This window comes from Cynocephalus volans, chromosome 2 (genome assembly GCF_027409185.1).
Source record: "Cynocephalus volans isolate mCynVol1 chromosome 2, mCynVol1.pri, whole genome shotgun sequence".
NCBI lineage: Eukaryota > Metazoa > Chordata > Mammalia > Dermoptera > Cynocephalidae > Cynocephalus > Cynocephalus volans.
In genome coordinates this window covers 123,757,424-123,773,600 of record NC_084461.1, presented here as the reverse complement: position 1 = coordinate 123,773,600, position 16,177 = coordinate 123,757,424, and the positions used below count along the sequence as shown (strand labels likewise).

The 16,177-nt window shown below is 40.4% G+C and overlaps 1 protein-coding gene and 1 long non-coding RNA gene across 5 annotated transcripts in view; one reads left to right on the top strand and one right to left on the bottom strand.

Moving 5' to 3' along the window:
* The window catches only part of ANKHD1 (ankyrin repeat and KH domain containing 1), a 119,290-nt gene extending 117,800 nt beyond the window's left edge, over positions 1-1,490 (bottom strand). For all 4 annotated transcript variants that reach the window (XM_063088174.1, XM_063088177.1, XM_063088176.1 and 1 more), the window contains exon 1: positions 1,100-1,490. In XM_063088174.1, coding sequence (XP_062944244.1) covers positions 1,100-1,390 — 291 coding nt within the window. In that variant the 5' untranslated portion in view covers positions 1,391-1,490. The remainder of the gene's footprint in view (positions 1-1,099) is intronic.
* Positions 1,491-2,152: 662 nt separating this feature from the next.
* Positions 2,153-15,531, top strand: LOC134368672 (uncharacterized). The gene is made up of 3 exons (XR_010022442.1): positions 2,153-2,247; positions 11,642-11,706; positions 15,430-15,531. It is a non-coding gene; the product is annotated as an uncharacterized LOC134368672 (long non-coding RNA).
* Positions 15,532-16,177: the final 646 nt, after the last annotated feature.

Sequence of the window (16,177 nt, the reverse complement as noted above, 5' to 3'; positions counted from 1 at the left end):
CACATACAAAGAAATTCCTGTACTTTAACACCTAGACCAGAGGTTAAAATAATTGGTCACGGGGGATGAACCAGGCACCTTAGAACCAAAATAGAAGAAATACTCTAAGCACTTAAAACAATAATCATCACGGGACTGTACTACAAGGGTTCTTCAAAAAGTTCATGAAAAGATTCGTATTATCTTTTAATTCTATTTTTCCAAGAACTTTTTAAATACCCTCGTATAACCAAGCCATAGTCAAGGGGGGAAAGTACATATAAAATATCCCTTTTTTCCCTAAGCCCAAAAGATGATGCTGCCTACTGCCCTAGGTTGCTCAGACCTGACAATGTGTACACATAAGACTGAATGCATAAGAGTTAAAAGAAAAGAAAGACCTGATAACTAATTTCCCTCACTGCAAAAGACAAGGTGCCTATAGGGCGCCCCATCGCCAAGCCTAAAAACCTCAGAGTTCAGCTATATAGCCATTCCGAAGCTCAGAGATGCATTGGAACTTCCTTTTCCTAACTTCACAAAAGCTCCCGGGAGCAGCAGTCACGTGATTTCTCAGGATAAAAGCTGAGAGGCCCTTAATACTCACCTGTTTCAAACTGAAGAGGAAAAATAAGAACCCTCCTTAAATACACAAGCAAGGCATAAAGCAAATAAATGTACTCCTCAACTTTAGGGATAAGCATATACTGTTAGAGAAACGATCTTTGAGTTAGCTAACTCTGTCTCTATCTCTCTGTCTCTGTCTCTCTCTCTCTCAGTACCAAGGGCAGGGACTCTGGCAAGACCCCGCCCCCCCATCTCCAAAGCGGGGTGGGCGGGAGGTAGCCTGAGGAGTCCTTGTTCCCGCGCGAAGCTCAGAGACCAAAGAACTCCCTATTGTGGGTCTACGGATGGTGACGGGAACCCGTCCCGCTTCAGCCGCGGGCTGAAGAGTAAGCCGAAGGCTCAGTAGGCCCGCACTGCCGCCACGGCCGCCATGGAGCCGGCCGCTGTCAGAGAAGGACTCCGCCCGGGAAGCGGGAGGGTGGCCCCGGCTCCGTGCCGGCCCAGAGAATTCACGCCTCACGCTGTGTGGGAGGCGGGGGTCCTGGAGCCTTACCTCAGACACCTCGTCCTCATCGCTGCCGGAGACACCACCTCCACCCCCGGTCCTCAGCACGGCAGCCGCCAACTTGAAATCCAGCGCCGCGTCCCCTCCGCCCGCACCGTTGCCTCCGCCACCGACTACCGGCGCTGGGCCGGCCTCCCCAAAGAGCCTCACAGTGCGGATCCCCAGACCGACCCCTCCCGGTGGAGGCGGCTCCGAGGCCCCGGCTGGGACGGATCGCGGAGCCACAGAGTCCAGGTCCTCCTCAAAGGAGGTGCCGCCGCCTCCGCCGTCGGTCAGCATGGTTCGCACGCGGAGCCGGAGACGCTGCCGAGTCACTCGCGGCCACCGCCGCCGCTGATCCTGGGAAGGAGAGGAGCAGCAGAAGGAAGAAGCGTCTCCTTCCCCCCCGTCCCAGCAGCGCCACTAACTTCTCACTGCCTAACCTGCTGTCTCCCGCCCCCTCGACTCGCCACTGGCTGCAGTTCCCCGAAGGCTGCAGATCATTGGCCAAGGTGACCTGTCGCTCAAGCTCTTCGTCACGCGCCTCTCTCTGGCTCGCGGCCCCCAAGCTGCGTTGACCCGTGCAGGCCTAGGCGGTTGCGAACACCCGCCTCCTACGCCCCATGAATCGACTTCCGGTCCTTTTCTATGTCTATTGGCCAACTTCTCTGACTATCGCGTTACGATCTTAAAATGGATTAGTTGGCCTTGTTTTCAATCATAGTGACCCCTGACAATGGGAGACTTCATTGGCAATATAAAGTGTCGGTCACGTTGTCACAGAACGTCGCGTGGTACAATTGGCCGGTGAAGGTACCATTCATCCCGCCCTCATCTGAGGTGACGGGAAAGGGCTGGGGAATTTCCACTTCTGAGTAAAATGACGGCTGAAGTGATGACCCGAAAGAATTGGTAAATTTTGGAACAGACTTCACCCTGCGTTTGGTGAAGCATATACATCAAAGATACTTCGGCTCTGAGGTAACGTGGATCCCACCTGTCGCTCTCCGCCGAGCGCCCAGACTATGGCCGGAGGGTAGCTGCACGGGGATTGGAGGAAAGAAGCAATCAGTCTCAGCGAGGCCCCTCCTTCCTGCCACTGCCTGGTTGGAGGAGCGTAGCGTCAGTCACTGGAGCGCTCGCAACCTCTGGGACAGGTGAGACTGTGACATCTCTGCTTCTGGCGATTGGGGCGGGAGTAGGGGGCAGGGAGCGGCGAGGAGTCGGGCCGATCCTGCTTCGCGCCTCCCGCCTTTGCGAGTTGAGCCCTGCGCGCGGAACTGAGGGGATCGGGGGAGCTGCTTGGGATGGCCACTCTGAGGCGACTCGGCCCGCCCGCGTGCCGGGACGTGGCTGGGCGCGGCGGTGCCACAGCCTTCGGGCGGGAGCGCCCCGCGGGGCCGCGTTCTCTTGCTTGTGAAAGGCGGCGGGCCTGAGGGCTGGACAGCGCCATCCCTCAGTACCGGGAACTGTCCCACGAAGAAAGGTGGGATGGCTGCGAGCAGCGCGCGGAATTCTACCACAGGGCTGAGCACAGGAAGAAGAGTGCGTGCTCTGGGGCCATCTCGAGTTCTGGAGCCAACACTTATTTGCTGGCTGACCTCAGCGCGTTTGTTTCACCTCTGTGACTTTCAGTTCACTCTTCTGAAAAATGGGAGTAATATTAGTACCTTCCTCATTGGGTGGTGGTTGTTAATAAATTACATGACAACATACAACGCTTAGCAAAGGGCCAAACTCATAGGAGACTCATTCTTGTTAGTTACTGCTTCAGTTCTCCACCCGCCCTTGGTTCCTGCCAGCCAAACTAATTCTACTCAGATCTGTGATGCAAAACAAGGTTCCATCCTCTAAGGATCTCTCTCTTCTCTTCTCTCTCTCTCCCCTCTCTCTCTCCCCCCCACCCTCATCTCTATCTCTATCTCTGTCTATCTCTAATCTACCTATCTATCTATCTTTATCTCCTTTGTCAATAAGAAGGGTTAAAAATGTTCAGGTTCCAACTAATCCAGTCAGTGATCAAAGATCACAAGAAAAGAGTTTGGTGGTTTGTATGGTAAATGTCCTTTGACCCAGAGAATGTCCATATGATAACAGAGGTTGGTTAAAAACAAAAGACTTGTTATTCTCCTCTCTCATAACTTTAACAAAGGTCTTTATGTGTCTTGATTGTGCAATATTTAATATTTCGTCTCCCTTAAACTTGGATCTGAGAATTCTATAAAGAATATCATGACTTTTTTTAAATGACACTAAAAGTTGATTCTGCCAAACATTTATTTAAAGAACAGTTTAAGATTGTGAACATTTCTTTGGCTTGGTAATTTGCCACTTTGACATTTCACATGCAAAGGACAGCGTTTTCTATGAGCAGAACATGTTAGGTAAACGTTCTTTCTAAATAATAAGTTGTAGAAAATGGGACAAAGTCTTATACCTATTCTACAGAACTATTTTGATGTAAATGCCATGCACACAGGCTTTAGTTACCATTTGTGGAACTTAATTAGCCTATATCCTGAGTGCTGTTTAAATTTTCAAGGCATGTGTGACTAGGTCGCAACCCAAACTAATAGCACCAACAAAAGAAACCTAGCGCTACCCAACCCACTTCAAAGCTGGATTATCCAGAATTGGTATGGATACATCCTTAGGCAAAAACAGGTATTGACTAGTGCAACATTACAAAGGAACTACTTGTCATTCCTACCACTAATACAAAAATAATTTCTGACGCAACTCCCTGAACAAACTCATTAAATTCTTTTAAAAAATGTAATGAATCTCAAGGACGAGAGGGAAAGGAAATCTGGGTATATACACTTTTCCCAGTATATTTCAGCGTGGAAAATGCACTCTCTACCCAGTGCCTTAGCAGCCAACCCTGAGTATAGCCAGAGAAATATGATTGAGCAATAATCTTTGTTTCACCTGAACCTTTACCTAAGACAGTTGTCAGTAGTTTGACAGTCAATGTGGAAAGAGGAACTCCCAGTCTCCTAGATTTGGGTGACTGCTATATAGAGTCTGTATTAAATGTGACTTAATATTTCCATGTATATATACAACAATCCTATGGTTTTACAAAGGTCATAACTAATTGAGAAGTCATCACCATATCAAGTAATATATTTGGTGAATATATAAAAACACTCAGTCATTCAAAATATCAATAAGTTATTCATGTGATTTAATGAGTAACCTTGGTTTTGTTATATTATATCTTAAGATGGTACTTGCTACTAAACAAAAAGTAATACGCTAATTTTCCAAAGGCTGAGTTACTGACTACAGCAAAATCTTTCATAAAAATATATATTTTTAAAGTGAATATTAGGGTAAAATGTATTCCCACAGAAAACCTGTTGGAATAGTTATTAGGGTGTATTTGTAAAGTGTTTAATAGCACTCTCTTCCTTTTGAACATCTTTCAGACAGGGAAGGAAAACTGTATAGGAAAAAAAAGGGAAACTGTATAGTCCAAGGATTGTTAAAACTTCTGAGGTAGTAAAAGGCTTCATTCCTCATAATATGAGACTGACAAACTAAGTCATAGATACAGGGACTTTAGCTACATGTAGTTCTTTCACATGCAATGTGCATTTCCTTAAGACATTTAATTTCTTTTTTTTTTTTTTCCTAAAAAGATGACCGGTAAAGGGTCAACCAGTGAGCTAACCAGCCATCCCTATATGGGATCTGAACCGTAGCCTTGGTGTTATCAGCACCACACTCTCCCGAGTGAGCCACAGGCCAGCCCCAAGACATTTAATTTCTATGTGCCAGTCCTTCTCAGTTCAGCCTGATATATAAGGAAAGTAAACCAACAATTTATTGCACTTGTGTGTTTTGTCATTTAACGTTTATAATAATTCTATTCAGATTTCACCCACCTTCAAAAAGGTTAAATAACTTGCCCAGGGTTATAAGGCCATTATATGGAAAGGGATTTGAATTTATTTCTGCCCGATGACAAAACCCATGCTCTTCCCACTATATCACACTGATGCCATGGTACCCGCAAATGCAGAGGAACTTTATTGATCAGGTAAATGTATTCCAGCTATTATATCCTTCTCATAAACCTGCTAATTAGCACTCTAGTTGGAGTTATCCCTGATTACTACCAAACATATCTTCCTCTTTTATAACAGTTGAAAACATTTAATTTAAAACTTGCCTCCTGGTTTCTCCAACTATGTTGTTAGTTTTTTAGGTCATGTAATTTCACACTAAAAAATCTAATAGTTAATACATTCACATTGTTCAAATTTCAAAAAGAATTAAAGAAAAGTATGAGGAAAAGAGTTCTTTTACTTTGCCCACTAAATACCCAGATCCCCTCTCATAAGTAAATCATGTTATTAGGTTTTTAAATATCTTGCTAGAGATTATTATACATATATGAACAATTTCATACATGTTGATTTATTTTTTCCTTTTGAACACAAATACCAGCATACCATACACAATTTTGCACCTTGCTTTTTTCACTTAATCTGGAGATGTTTCATGTCATATATAAAAAGCTTTGTCATTTCTTGTTTACTACTTCATAATATTCTATTGATCAAATGTACCATAATTTATTTTATTTATCCAGTTCTATAATGTTGAACTTTTTTTTATTTTTAGTATTAACAAACAGTGCTACAATGTCTAACTTTCTAACCCAGTGTCTATCCTCTAGGAAGTGAAGGGGACATGTTAGTTAATTGAAAAGCTATAAAATTACAACTAGACTAGGGCTGCCACTTTTTTGGACTATAGTCGAATACACCTGCAAGATGTCTAGCAACATGTAGGAAGTGGGCATACAAGAAAACATAAAGCTTTGTCTGCATCTGGACTATCCCCACCATGCAGCCTAAGAAACTTCTGCCAAATTATTCAGAAAGTTACCTAGAGTTTAGTCTGCTACTGAACCCACCCTCCTAAAAAAAGGGCAAAATATCATATACACACAAAATGCCTGCTTGCACACTAGAAGTTCTATCCTTGCTGTCTGCCCAACAAGAATGAGGCAAGCAAATAATGTTGCTCCTTTTGATTATACACCTTTAGTGCCAGGAATAGGGTGGTGGTTGTTTTTTTTTTTCAAACTTCTGAAACTGAGTACATAAATACCTCTTGTGGAATTACTCAGATTCTCAACAAAGGAGACAGGAGGGAACAACTAATATATACCTTCTTCCTTGGGGCTCTGTCAGGATTTCTTAATCCTTGAATTGTTGGATAAAGAATAGCATATCAAGGACAATATGCATTAGGGTTACTGAGAGGAAGGAGGATTTGGTGGAAAGGTCTCTGATTTGAGAATGAGAAATATCAACTCTACTGTAGATGACTGGTGTCCCTCTATATGTGTGACACTGTGCTCTTAGAACTAGGAAGTTTGTGTGTCCATTTGACCTTTAAAGGTACACTTTAAAGGCATATAATTTCGCAAAACATAGTCGTCACTTCAAATTAAATACCATACATGCATATAAAAATTATAGTTGGTCACATGTAAAACCAAGATGTTAATAGTAATTATCTCTGGGTAATGGAATTATGCAGACATTTTAAAATTCTTTTTCCCTTTTTGAATATTTGTATTTTCTGAGCTTTTCTTTTTTAGTTTTCCTACAACGAACATATTTATCTATCTATCTATCTATCTATTTATTTATTTATTTTTTTTTTGGTGGCTGGCCAGTATGGAGATCTGGTCATATACTTTTTGTATAATAAAAGAAATTGAATAAAATATCATTTCTACTGTGTCGCCATTTTTTCATCTGTTTATTCAACCAACATTTATCCAGTGCCTGCTAAGTGCATGGCACTACACCAAGTGCTTTAGAGAAAACATAAAAGAAGTAAAATACTTAATGCATTTCCTTCCAATTACCCTGATGCACATACTAATTGCTAATTAGGTAGACAAAATGTACATGGAATAATAGAGAACAGTCTTTAACAACTGAGAGACAAATTCAAGGCAGGACAACATTTTACAGAAGTATTGAATAGATATGAAGTAAAAGAGAAATCAAAGGGAAGTGAATTTATTTAGTAAGAAATTTGGATTATGAGCATTTTGAGCTAGGACACTGAGGAAAAGAGAAGATGTAAAGCATTCCAAATGGAAAGGAATAACAGGAATAATGACAAAGAATTTAAAGTCTTCAAGTAGTATGTCGGGATGGTAAAAAGACTTGACTTGGTCAGTACAGAGAAATCAGAAAGGGGATTAAAGAGAAATTAAAGAAATGTTGGATACTGGAATTAACACTTTAAATTTGGTTCAATTCAGGGCCGGCCCGTGGCTCACTCGGGAGAGTGTGGTGCTGAGAACACCAAGGCCCCGGGTTCGGATCCCATATACGGATGGCCGGTTCGCTCACTGGCTGAGCGTGGTGCTCACAACACCAAGTCAAGGGTTAAGATCCCCTTACCGGTCATCTTTTAAAAAAAAAAAAAAAAAAAAAAAAAAAAGGGCCGGCCCGTGGCTCACTCGGGAGAGTGTGGTGCTGAGAACACCAAGGCCCCGGGTTCGGATCCCATATACGGATGGCCGGTTCGCTCACTGGCTGAGCGTGGTGCTCACAACACCAAGTCAAGGGTTAAGATCCCCTTACCGGTCATCTTTTAAAAAAAAAAAAAAAAAAAAGAAAAGGGCCGGCCCGTGGCTCACTCGGGAGAGTGTGGTGCTGAGAACACCAAGGCCCCGGGTTCGGATCCCATATACGGATGGCCGGTTCGCTCACTGGCTGAGCGTGGTGCTCACAACACCAAGTCAAGGGTTAAGATCCCCTTACCGGTCATCTTTTAAAAAAATAAATAAATAAATAAATAAATTTGGTTCAATTCACTACCCACCATAGTTCTTGAAAAGCAAAATTAACAAGAGAAAAATTGTTGAAGGAATTTTACAAAATTTTAGCTGCATTGTATCAACTGGGTTGAAACAAGGAGATATTGGAGTCTAGGAATAAAACAGTTGTGCTTGATTAGTCCAGGTTTAAGGGAATGGCTATCAGAATGGAGAAAAAGAAACTTTCAGTAAGCATGAAGAATCAACATGAGTTGGTGACTGATTAGACATGGGAAACAGGAATGCAGGAACAAAAGTTACTCCAGATAAATCAATACAAACTTTCTGAAAAGAAATGTGGCATTATGTATCAAGATCCTTTCTTTAAAATTTTATTTCCACTTATTAGAATGGCTAAAATCCAAATAATTTATAATACCAATTGCTGGCAAGGATGCAAAACAGTAGGCATGCTCATTCAATGAGAGTGCAAAATGGCATAGCCTGTTTGGACGTTTCTTACACAGCACAACATAGTCTTACCATACAATCCAGCAATTGCACTCCTAGATAGTTACCCACTGATTTGAAAACTTATGTCCATATCAAATCCTACATGCAAATGTTTGTAGCAGCTTTATTCATAATCACCAAAAACTGGAAGCAACCAAGATGTCCTTCAGCAGGTCAGTGGATAAACAAAATAGTTATTAAGCAATAAAAAGGAATGAGCTATCAAGCTATACAAAGACATAGACGAATCTTAAATACATGTTGCTAAGTGAAAGAAGCCAGTCTTAAAAGGCTGCATACTGTATGATTCTATTTATATGACATTCTGGGAAAGGCAAAACTATAGGGATGGTAAACAGATCAATTATTGTCAGGAGTTTGGAGTGGGAGAAGGGTTAAGTAGGTGAAGCACAGGGGATTTTTAGGGTGGTAAAACGACTCTGTATGATACTGTAATGGTGGATACATGACATTTATGCATTTGTCAAAACCTATAGAACTTTACGGTACAAAGGGTGGACTTAAGGTATGAAAACTTTAAAAAATCATTTAGTAGGTCAGGGGATTCCAAAATGGAATGCAGACTCTGACAAAAGAATCTAATTGTGTCACAAGTGTGTGAAACCACCTCACTAAGCGGGGTGGGGGAAACAGGCCACTGACCTATGTAACTTTGGAAATGAGTAATGGCTATAAGGCTAAAGGCTAAAGGAACAGCATATAGGCACTGTACTCTAGTTGATAAAATTTTTTCCCATGGGGATATGCAATAATTCTGAAGCCACAATATATGCATACTGGAACTGAACAGTTGTATAAATGGATGGCAGATGGTGGAAGCCTAGTTTCTCACTTTTGGAGGGGGAGATCACAGATAAGCAAGGGGAGGAGGCTAGACTGATCCATGTGATAATGGATTAGAGATGGAGACATTAGTATGAACTTGTGTTTAGCTTAATGTAGATACAAGTGCATACATGTAGAAATATGTATAGATATGTGTATATACAAAAGTTAGTATGCACGCATATATTTCCTTGCTCTGTCATCTGTGAGGGCCAGGAAACAATGACACCCCAGTAGCAACACACACACACCTAGCACCCAGATCTTGGTTTTTAATATCATTCTCCAATAAAAGGAACTAAGGGATTCTTGGAGAAATGGCTGATTCTAGGACTAGGGCAGGTTATATACAAGATGAGCCTGTAGCATCTTTTAGTCCCGGAATTTAAGAATGTACTAAGCATAACATGTGCACACGCACATACGTGGGCATGTCAAAGAGAAAGACACAGGAACTAACTGAAAGAGGTCCCAGTGGCTGAAGGTGGAACAATGTGAGCAACAAAATAAACAGTATTGCAAAGTGTAAAATAAATATCCACGAGTCCATGTAGATATAAATGATTGAATAAATAGGGAGAATAGATAAATCTTCCATGCAAAAGAATTCCAAATAATTTGTGAAGATATTTTGCCCTCAAGGAGGTAGAGCACTAACCCCTCTCTCCTTTAAGTGTGGGCTGTGCGTAATGACATCCTTCCAAAGAGTACACTATGGAAAGGTGGTGAAAGGAAAGAGTTACTTTATAGCGGAGAAAACTGACAGGTGATCAAGATTAACTACCTCAGCCAGGTGATCAGTATTAACAGCAGCAGTGATAAGTCACATTAATAGTATGTACCCTTGACATTATGTGATAAGAATGGCATTTTACTTCTGCGGCCTTCTTCCCCAAAACCCATAACCCAGCCTAATCATGAGAAAACATTAGACAAAACCCAGTTGAAAGACATTGTACAATACCTGACCAGTACTTCTCAAAATCGTAAAGGTTATCAGAAAGAAGGAAAGTCTGAGGAACTGTCACAGCCACGAGGAGCCTGAGGAGTCATGATGACTAAATGTAATGTATCCTGGATGAGATCCTGGAACAAAAAAAGGACATGAAGTAAATACTAAGGAAATTTGAATAAAGTATGGATTTTAGTTAATAATGTTTCAATTAGCTAATAATAATGTGTCAGTGTTGATTCATTAATTGCAACAAATGTACCATACTAATGTAAGATATTAATAGAAGAAACTGAGAATGGGGTATATGAGAACTCTGGACTATCTTTGCAACTTTTCTTTAAATCTAAAACTATTCTGAAATTAAAAGTTTATTTTTTAAAATTGTTTATTCCTTTAGACTTCTAGGAATTTATCTGTAAAAGTTACTAGACAAAAATATCTAAAAGCTGTTTGTAACATTGTATAGAAAAAATCAATACTACCTAAATATCTAAGAGGAAATGGTTAACTCAGTTGTGGTATACAATTTGATTCTATAGAGTCATTAAAAATGAAGTTCACCTTATATTAAATAAAGAATCAAATTGTAAAACAAAAGGTAGGGCTGGCCCATGGCTCACTCGGGAGAGTGCGGTGCTGATAACACTAAGGCCACAGGTTCGGATCCCATATGGGGATGGCTGGTTAGCTCACTGGCTGAGCATGGTGCTGAAAACACTAAGTCAAGGGTTAAGATCCCCTTACCGGTCATCTTTAAGAAAAAATTTTTTTAAGTAAAAAAATTTTTAAAAAGGTATACAATATTCCCAGTACACTAAAATGAATAGAATATTACCATACATCAAAGTTACATACACCAGACACAGATTATCTATGGATGGTGGGATGATAGGTGATTATTTATTTATTTATTTGTGTTTTCAACTTTTCTATAAGTAATATACTTATATTACTCTGATGATCAGAAAAAAATTCAGTGAAAGTTGTAAGAAAAAAATCACTATAGGTATAAAATCAGGGAGCTGATCAAATGGAATATTTATCGGCAGTGTTAGGAAAATTGAGCAGGAGCAATTCCTTTTCAGGTGAAGAAGACAATGATGGGTTCACCATCTTCATCTATGTGTTTAGTTTCAGACAGCAATGGGAAGAACTTAGCCTATGTAGAACATCACTTGCTAAGTCAGCCAGAAACCCTCAAGAGAAATATACTGAACAGAAACACAGATAAATATCTTTACTGTAACAGGCTGGCTGGTTAGCTCAGTTGGAGTTGGTTAGAGTATGGTGTTATAACAACAAGGTCAAGGGTTCAGATCCCTGTGCAGGCTAGCTGCAAAATATATATATATATATATACACACACACACACAAACACACATATGGAAACAAGTTTTTAAAAGATGTCAAGTTGTAGTCTTGCTTTCTTCAAAAGGTAAACATCTCTCTGCAGAAAGATCATATTGGCTGGCAATGAAGATTAAGGCACTTTTCCCCCAGGTGAGTCCTTGGTGAATATATTTTGTGTATTGTCTCCACTGGCAGATGCCTAATGAAAATATGGGTGCTAGGAGCAATTTTATGAGCTTTTGCTTCCTCAGTACTAATTGAAAGGGAAGGCCAAGAATCACACTGAGGGATACGTACCAGCAAGTGTATAGTTCAGCCCAGATGCCCCAGTCCACAGTTATACAAGCTCTTTCACAAGAATAGGGTCCTCAGAGCCTGCAATCAATAGATCCCTTGGAGAAATCCAGAACCATACCATATGCATCACTATCATACACCTGAAAACCCCGAGACTAACCACTCCAAATATTTCCAAGCATCCTCTTTTATGTGTCCTCTTACACACTGTAACTTAGTCAGCCACACCCACCTTCTCTTGAAACTCTCCTTGGCTGGTACCTCATGTCCTTCTGCCACAGAGTTTAGAAGCTCCCAGGACTGGTGAAAGTTTGGAATCTCTTGGTCTGAGCACTTTCCTGATAAGAAAACAGTTAGATAGCAACCCCAAAAGCAAGAATCAGCTTATTTTATAGGTTATGGTGGAGTGGCATTTAGTGAATCAGCACTTTTGAGTCAAGAAGGACCCTTAAGGAGTCCTCTAGTTTTCATACTACCCTTTTTAACAGAGGAGTAAATCTCTGAGGTGACCTACAAGACCCCATCCAACACCCTCTGATGTTTCCTGTGAGAATCAGAAGTACATCATTGCTTACCAAAGCGAGAAGGGAGCAGGCCCAGGACTCCAATTCAGGAAGCAACTCAGGCTTATAAGTGAGGACTGAGTCACTCTGAAGACTGATCTTGGAGACTCTTGTGGAGTGTTTGAACTCAATTCAGTTTGCCACACCCCTTGCTCATCAAGGCAAACCCATAAATCAGGGGACGCAGCATGGCATTCACCTGCAGGGCAGGTAACAGTGCCACCTACCTCGTGTTTTCCACCAAGGAAGTGGCATGGTGTCTATTATGGCCCCAAAAGGACACCTACAGAAAGTCTAGTTAAGACATGAATCTAGTACTAGCTCGTAGAAGCTATAAGAAAAATTACAGTCAGGATTCTAACCTGAAACTTTTCACCTAGAAGTCTTTTTTAGATCCTGGGATTGGCACCGTTGGTGGCAAGGATAAAACAGAAACAAAAAACAGCGAGGGTTGGACTTCTCCAGCAGAGATTTAGTTGACATAAAAGGTTTGTCAGTTGAAGAGAATTGCTTCACCACTACAAAGTTATGAAGGACACACTTCTGAAAAGTGAGCAGGCCTTTCTGACCTCTGGAGTTTGGTTAAAGCCGTAGACAGTCCCAGTGCCTCGGCACATAAATTGGCAAGGTTCTTTTTACCAAGATTGAGCCATAGTAGAGAGTCCAAAGAAAACAGCAATACCATTCTAGGTACCAGAGATTTCAGATGAATATCAGGATTCCTGGAGTGACCAAAAGACTCAGAAGTATTTAAAAATACTCTAGAAGGGCTTGCTGGTTAGTTCAGTTGGTTAGAGCATGGTGCATCAATATCCAGGGTTAGATCCCTGTACCAGCCAGCCAAAACAAAAAATAAAAACCCTCTAGAACACTGGTTAGACCATTATTCAGAGTTTGGTAATCTCATGCCCAAAAATTACTCTCACAAGTTCCCTGTTGCACTCTCATATACCTTTAGCAGTAGTGTAAATTGATATAATCTTCAGGGAAATCAGTTTGGAGGTGGCTTCAAATTCTTTGAATGCACATACCCTTTGATCTAGCAAATCCATTTCCAATTCTGGGGGGAAACTGGCACAGAACGCTAACACATGAACTCAAAAATATGTGTACAAGGATAGTCATTAAAACCTTTTCCATCAGGGCCAGCCCATGGCTCACTTGGGAGAGTGTGATGCTAATAACACCGAGGCCGCGGGTTCAGATCCTATATAGGGATGGCCAGTTAGCTCACTTGGAAGAGAGTGGTGCTTACAACACCAAGTCTAGGGTTAAGATCCCCTTACTGGTCATCTTTTTTTTTTTTTAAAAAAAAAAACCTTGTACATCAATGGGGAGGTGGTTAAATAAGTTGTGGTACAACTTAAAATTACCTACTACGCACTTGTTAAAAAGAATGAAGGAAATCTGTAGAATGTGCCCTGCTGAGTGGAAAAATAATGCAATTATTTCCATTTTGGGGTAAAGATATATAATTTTATTTGTATTTGTATTGTTTGAATTTATTTACAATGAGTATATAACATTTGTGATAAAGAATTCTTTCCAAAAGCACTCAAGTCACTATTTTAAAACCAAACTTTAGAGAGTTGGTAGGTAATTTTTTTTATTTGAAAAAATCTTTATTGTTGTTATTAATGTTGCTTATCCAATAAATTAAAATTGGGAGGAAAAAGAAAATCAATTAAAATTTAGAATGCATTTTTTTAGGTCAAATCTAGGGAATTATGTTTAACTCAGGGAAATGTGAACTTAAGGGAGACATATTTTATATATACTTCAACATACACACACAAGTATATTGCCACAATTCTCACAGCCTGGAGGCTTCAAGATGTTTTTAAGGAGTCTATGAAGTCAAAACTGTTATTACTTTTCACTATATTGACTTTTGCACTGAGCACGAAAGCAATGGGGGATAAATATTGCTAGCACATTAGCCCAATTTAAGGCAATGGTATCACACTGTATTAGCAATTAATGTATTCTTCCCCACCAAGCTCTCAAAGGGAGGAAAAAAGGCCGGTTTTATTAAGAACATCCTTGGGTGCTTGCTGGTTAGCTCAGTTGGTTAGAGTGTGTTGCTGATAACACCAAGGTCAAGGGTTCAGATCCCTGTGCCTGCCAGCCGTGCCCCCCCAAAAAAGTCAAGAATATCCTTGATGAATCAGTAAAAATTAATTTTATTAACATTTCAGTCTTTGAGTACATGTCTTTTGGGGGGGGGGGGCGGCTGGCCAGCACAGGGATCCGAACCCTTGACCTTGGTGTTATCATCAACACACTCTAACCAACTGAGCTAACTGGCCAGCCCAGAGTATATGTCTTTTCAACATTCTATGTCAGAAAATGAGAAGTATACACAGAGCACTTCTGCTGTATATCAAAGTACATTGGTTGTCTCAAGGAAAAGCACTTGCATAACTATTTTGTTTGCCAGTTTGAACTACCCACGTTTTTTATGGAACACCATTTTTAAGTAAAAGTATGACCGACAGACAACTTTTGGTAATTCACATGTGGATTTTGGCAGACATTTTCTGGAGCCTGCCACTTGAAGGAGAACAGCTGACAATATTTGTTTCCAATTATAAAATTCAAGCTTTTGAGAAAAAATGAGGATTTTGGAAAATTGTATTCACTATCATTGGTTGACAGTTTCCCAAAACTTAAAGACTTTTTTGAGGAACTAGGTAGTGATATTAACAAACGTGTGTTTTATATTATATAATTAAAATGTGTTAATAGTTGGAAGATCTGCATCTCAGTGAACCAATATTTTCCAAATGACCAATGCATGATGTCACAAAATCATATTTGAGTGAAAGATCCATTCAAAGCACAAGATAGACCAATGGATTTTAATGTAACAGAGTTTGAAAATTTTATAGTTATGGTTTCATCCTTTAAGAAAATAACAGTTATTAAAATTTGGTGTGCTATTGAAGGGAATATCCACAATTATCTGAAAAAAAAATCTATTAAAATATTCCTTCCTTTTCCAAATATGCAGCTGTGTGAGTTGAGTCCAGATTTTCTTCATATTCTTCAATCAAAACACTATTGCAATTGACTGAATACAGAAGCAAATATGAGAATCCACCGTCTTTTATTAAGCCAGACATTAAAGATGCCACTCTTCTCATTAAATTTGTTTTAAAAAATATATTTTTCATAAAAATATGTTACCTATATTCACATTTATTAAATGAATTAATATTTTTTAAATTCCCAGTTTTAATTTCTGATACAGTAAATAAATATTGATAAATACCCACATACACAAACGAGAGCTGTTTGGGTCTTTAATAATTTTTACAAGTGTAGAGGGGTATGAGACCAAAAAGTTTCAGAACTGCTGCAGTACTATATAGCAGTTCCATTGGAGGCAGAAGAATGGAGATGACCTATGGAGACTCAGTTGGGTTTTCGATCTTTTTCCACTAAGCCAACTCCCATCTTTTAGCCTAGCAAAGTGCGGAAGCAAGAGCTATGAACTGTGCTCTGAGTGTTTCTGGTGTGAATCTATGAAAGAGAAAATGCATTCCTTTCCTTCCTCCTTCCTTCTCTAAGTCTCTAGGCAAGACTTGTACTTGTGTGAAGTACAAATATGTACTGAGTGAAGAAAGAAAAACTAGGAAAGGGCAGGTGGGAATGAGGGGCCTTCCCAACCATTAAGGAGTTTATTCAGAAACCCTGAAGTTAGACAGGACAAGCTATCAGAGGCCACAGCTGGCCCACTCCAGCTCAGTATCAGGAAC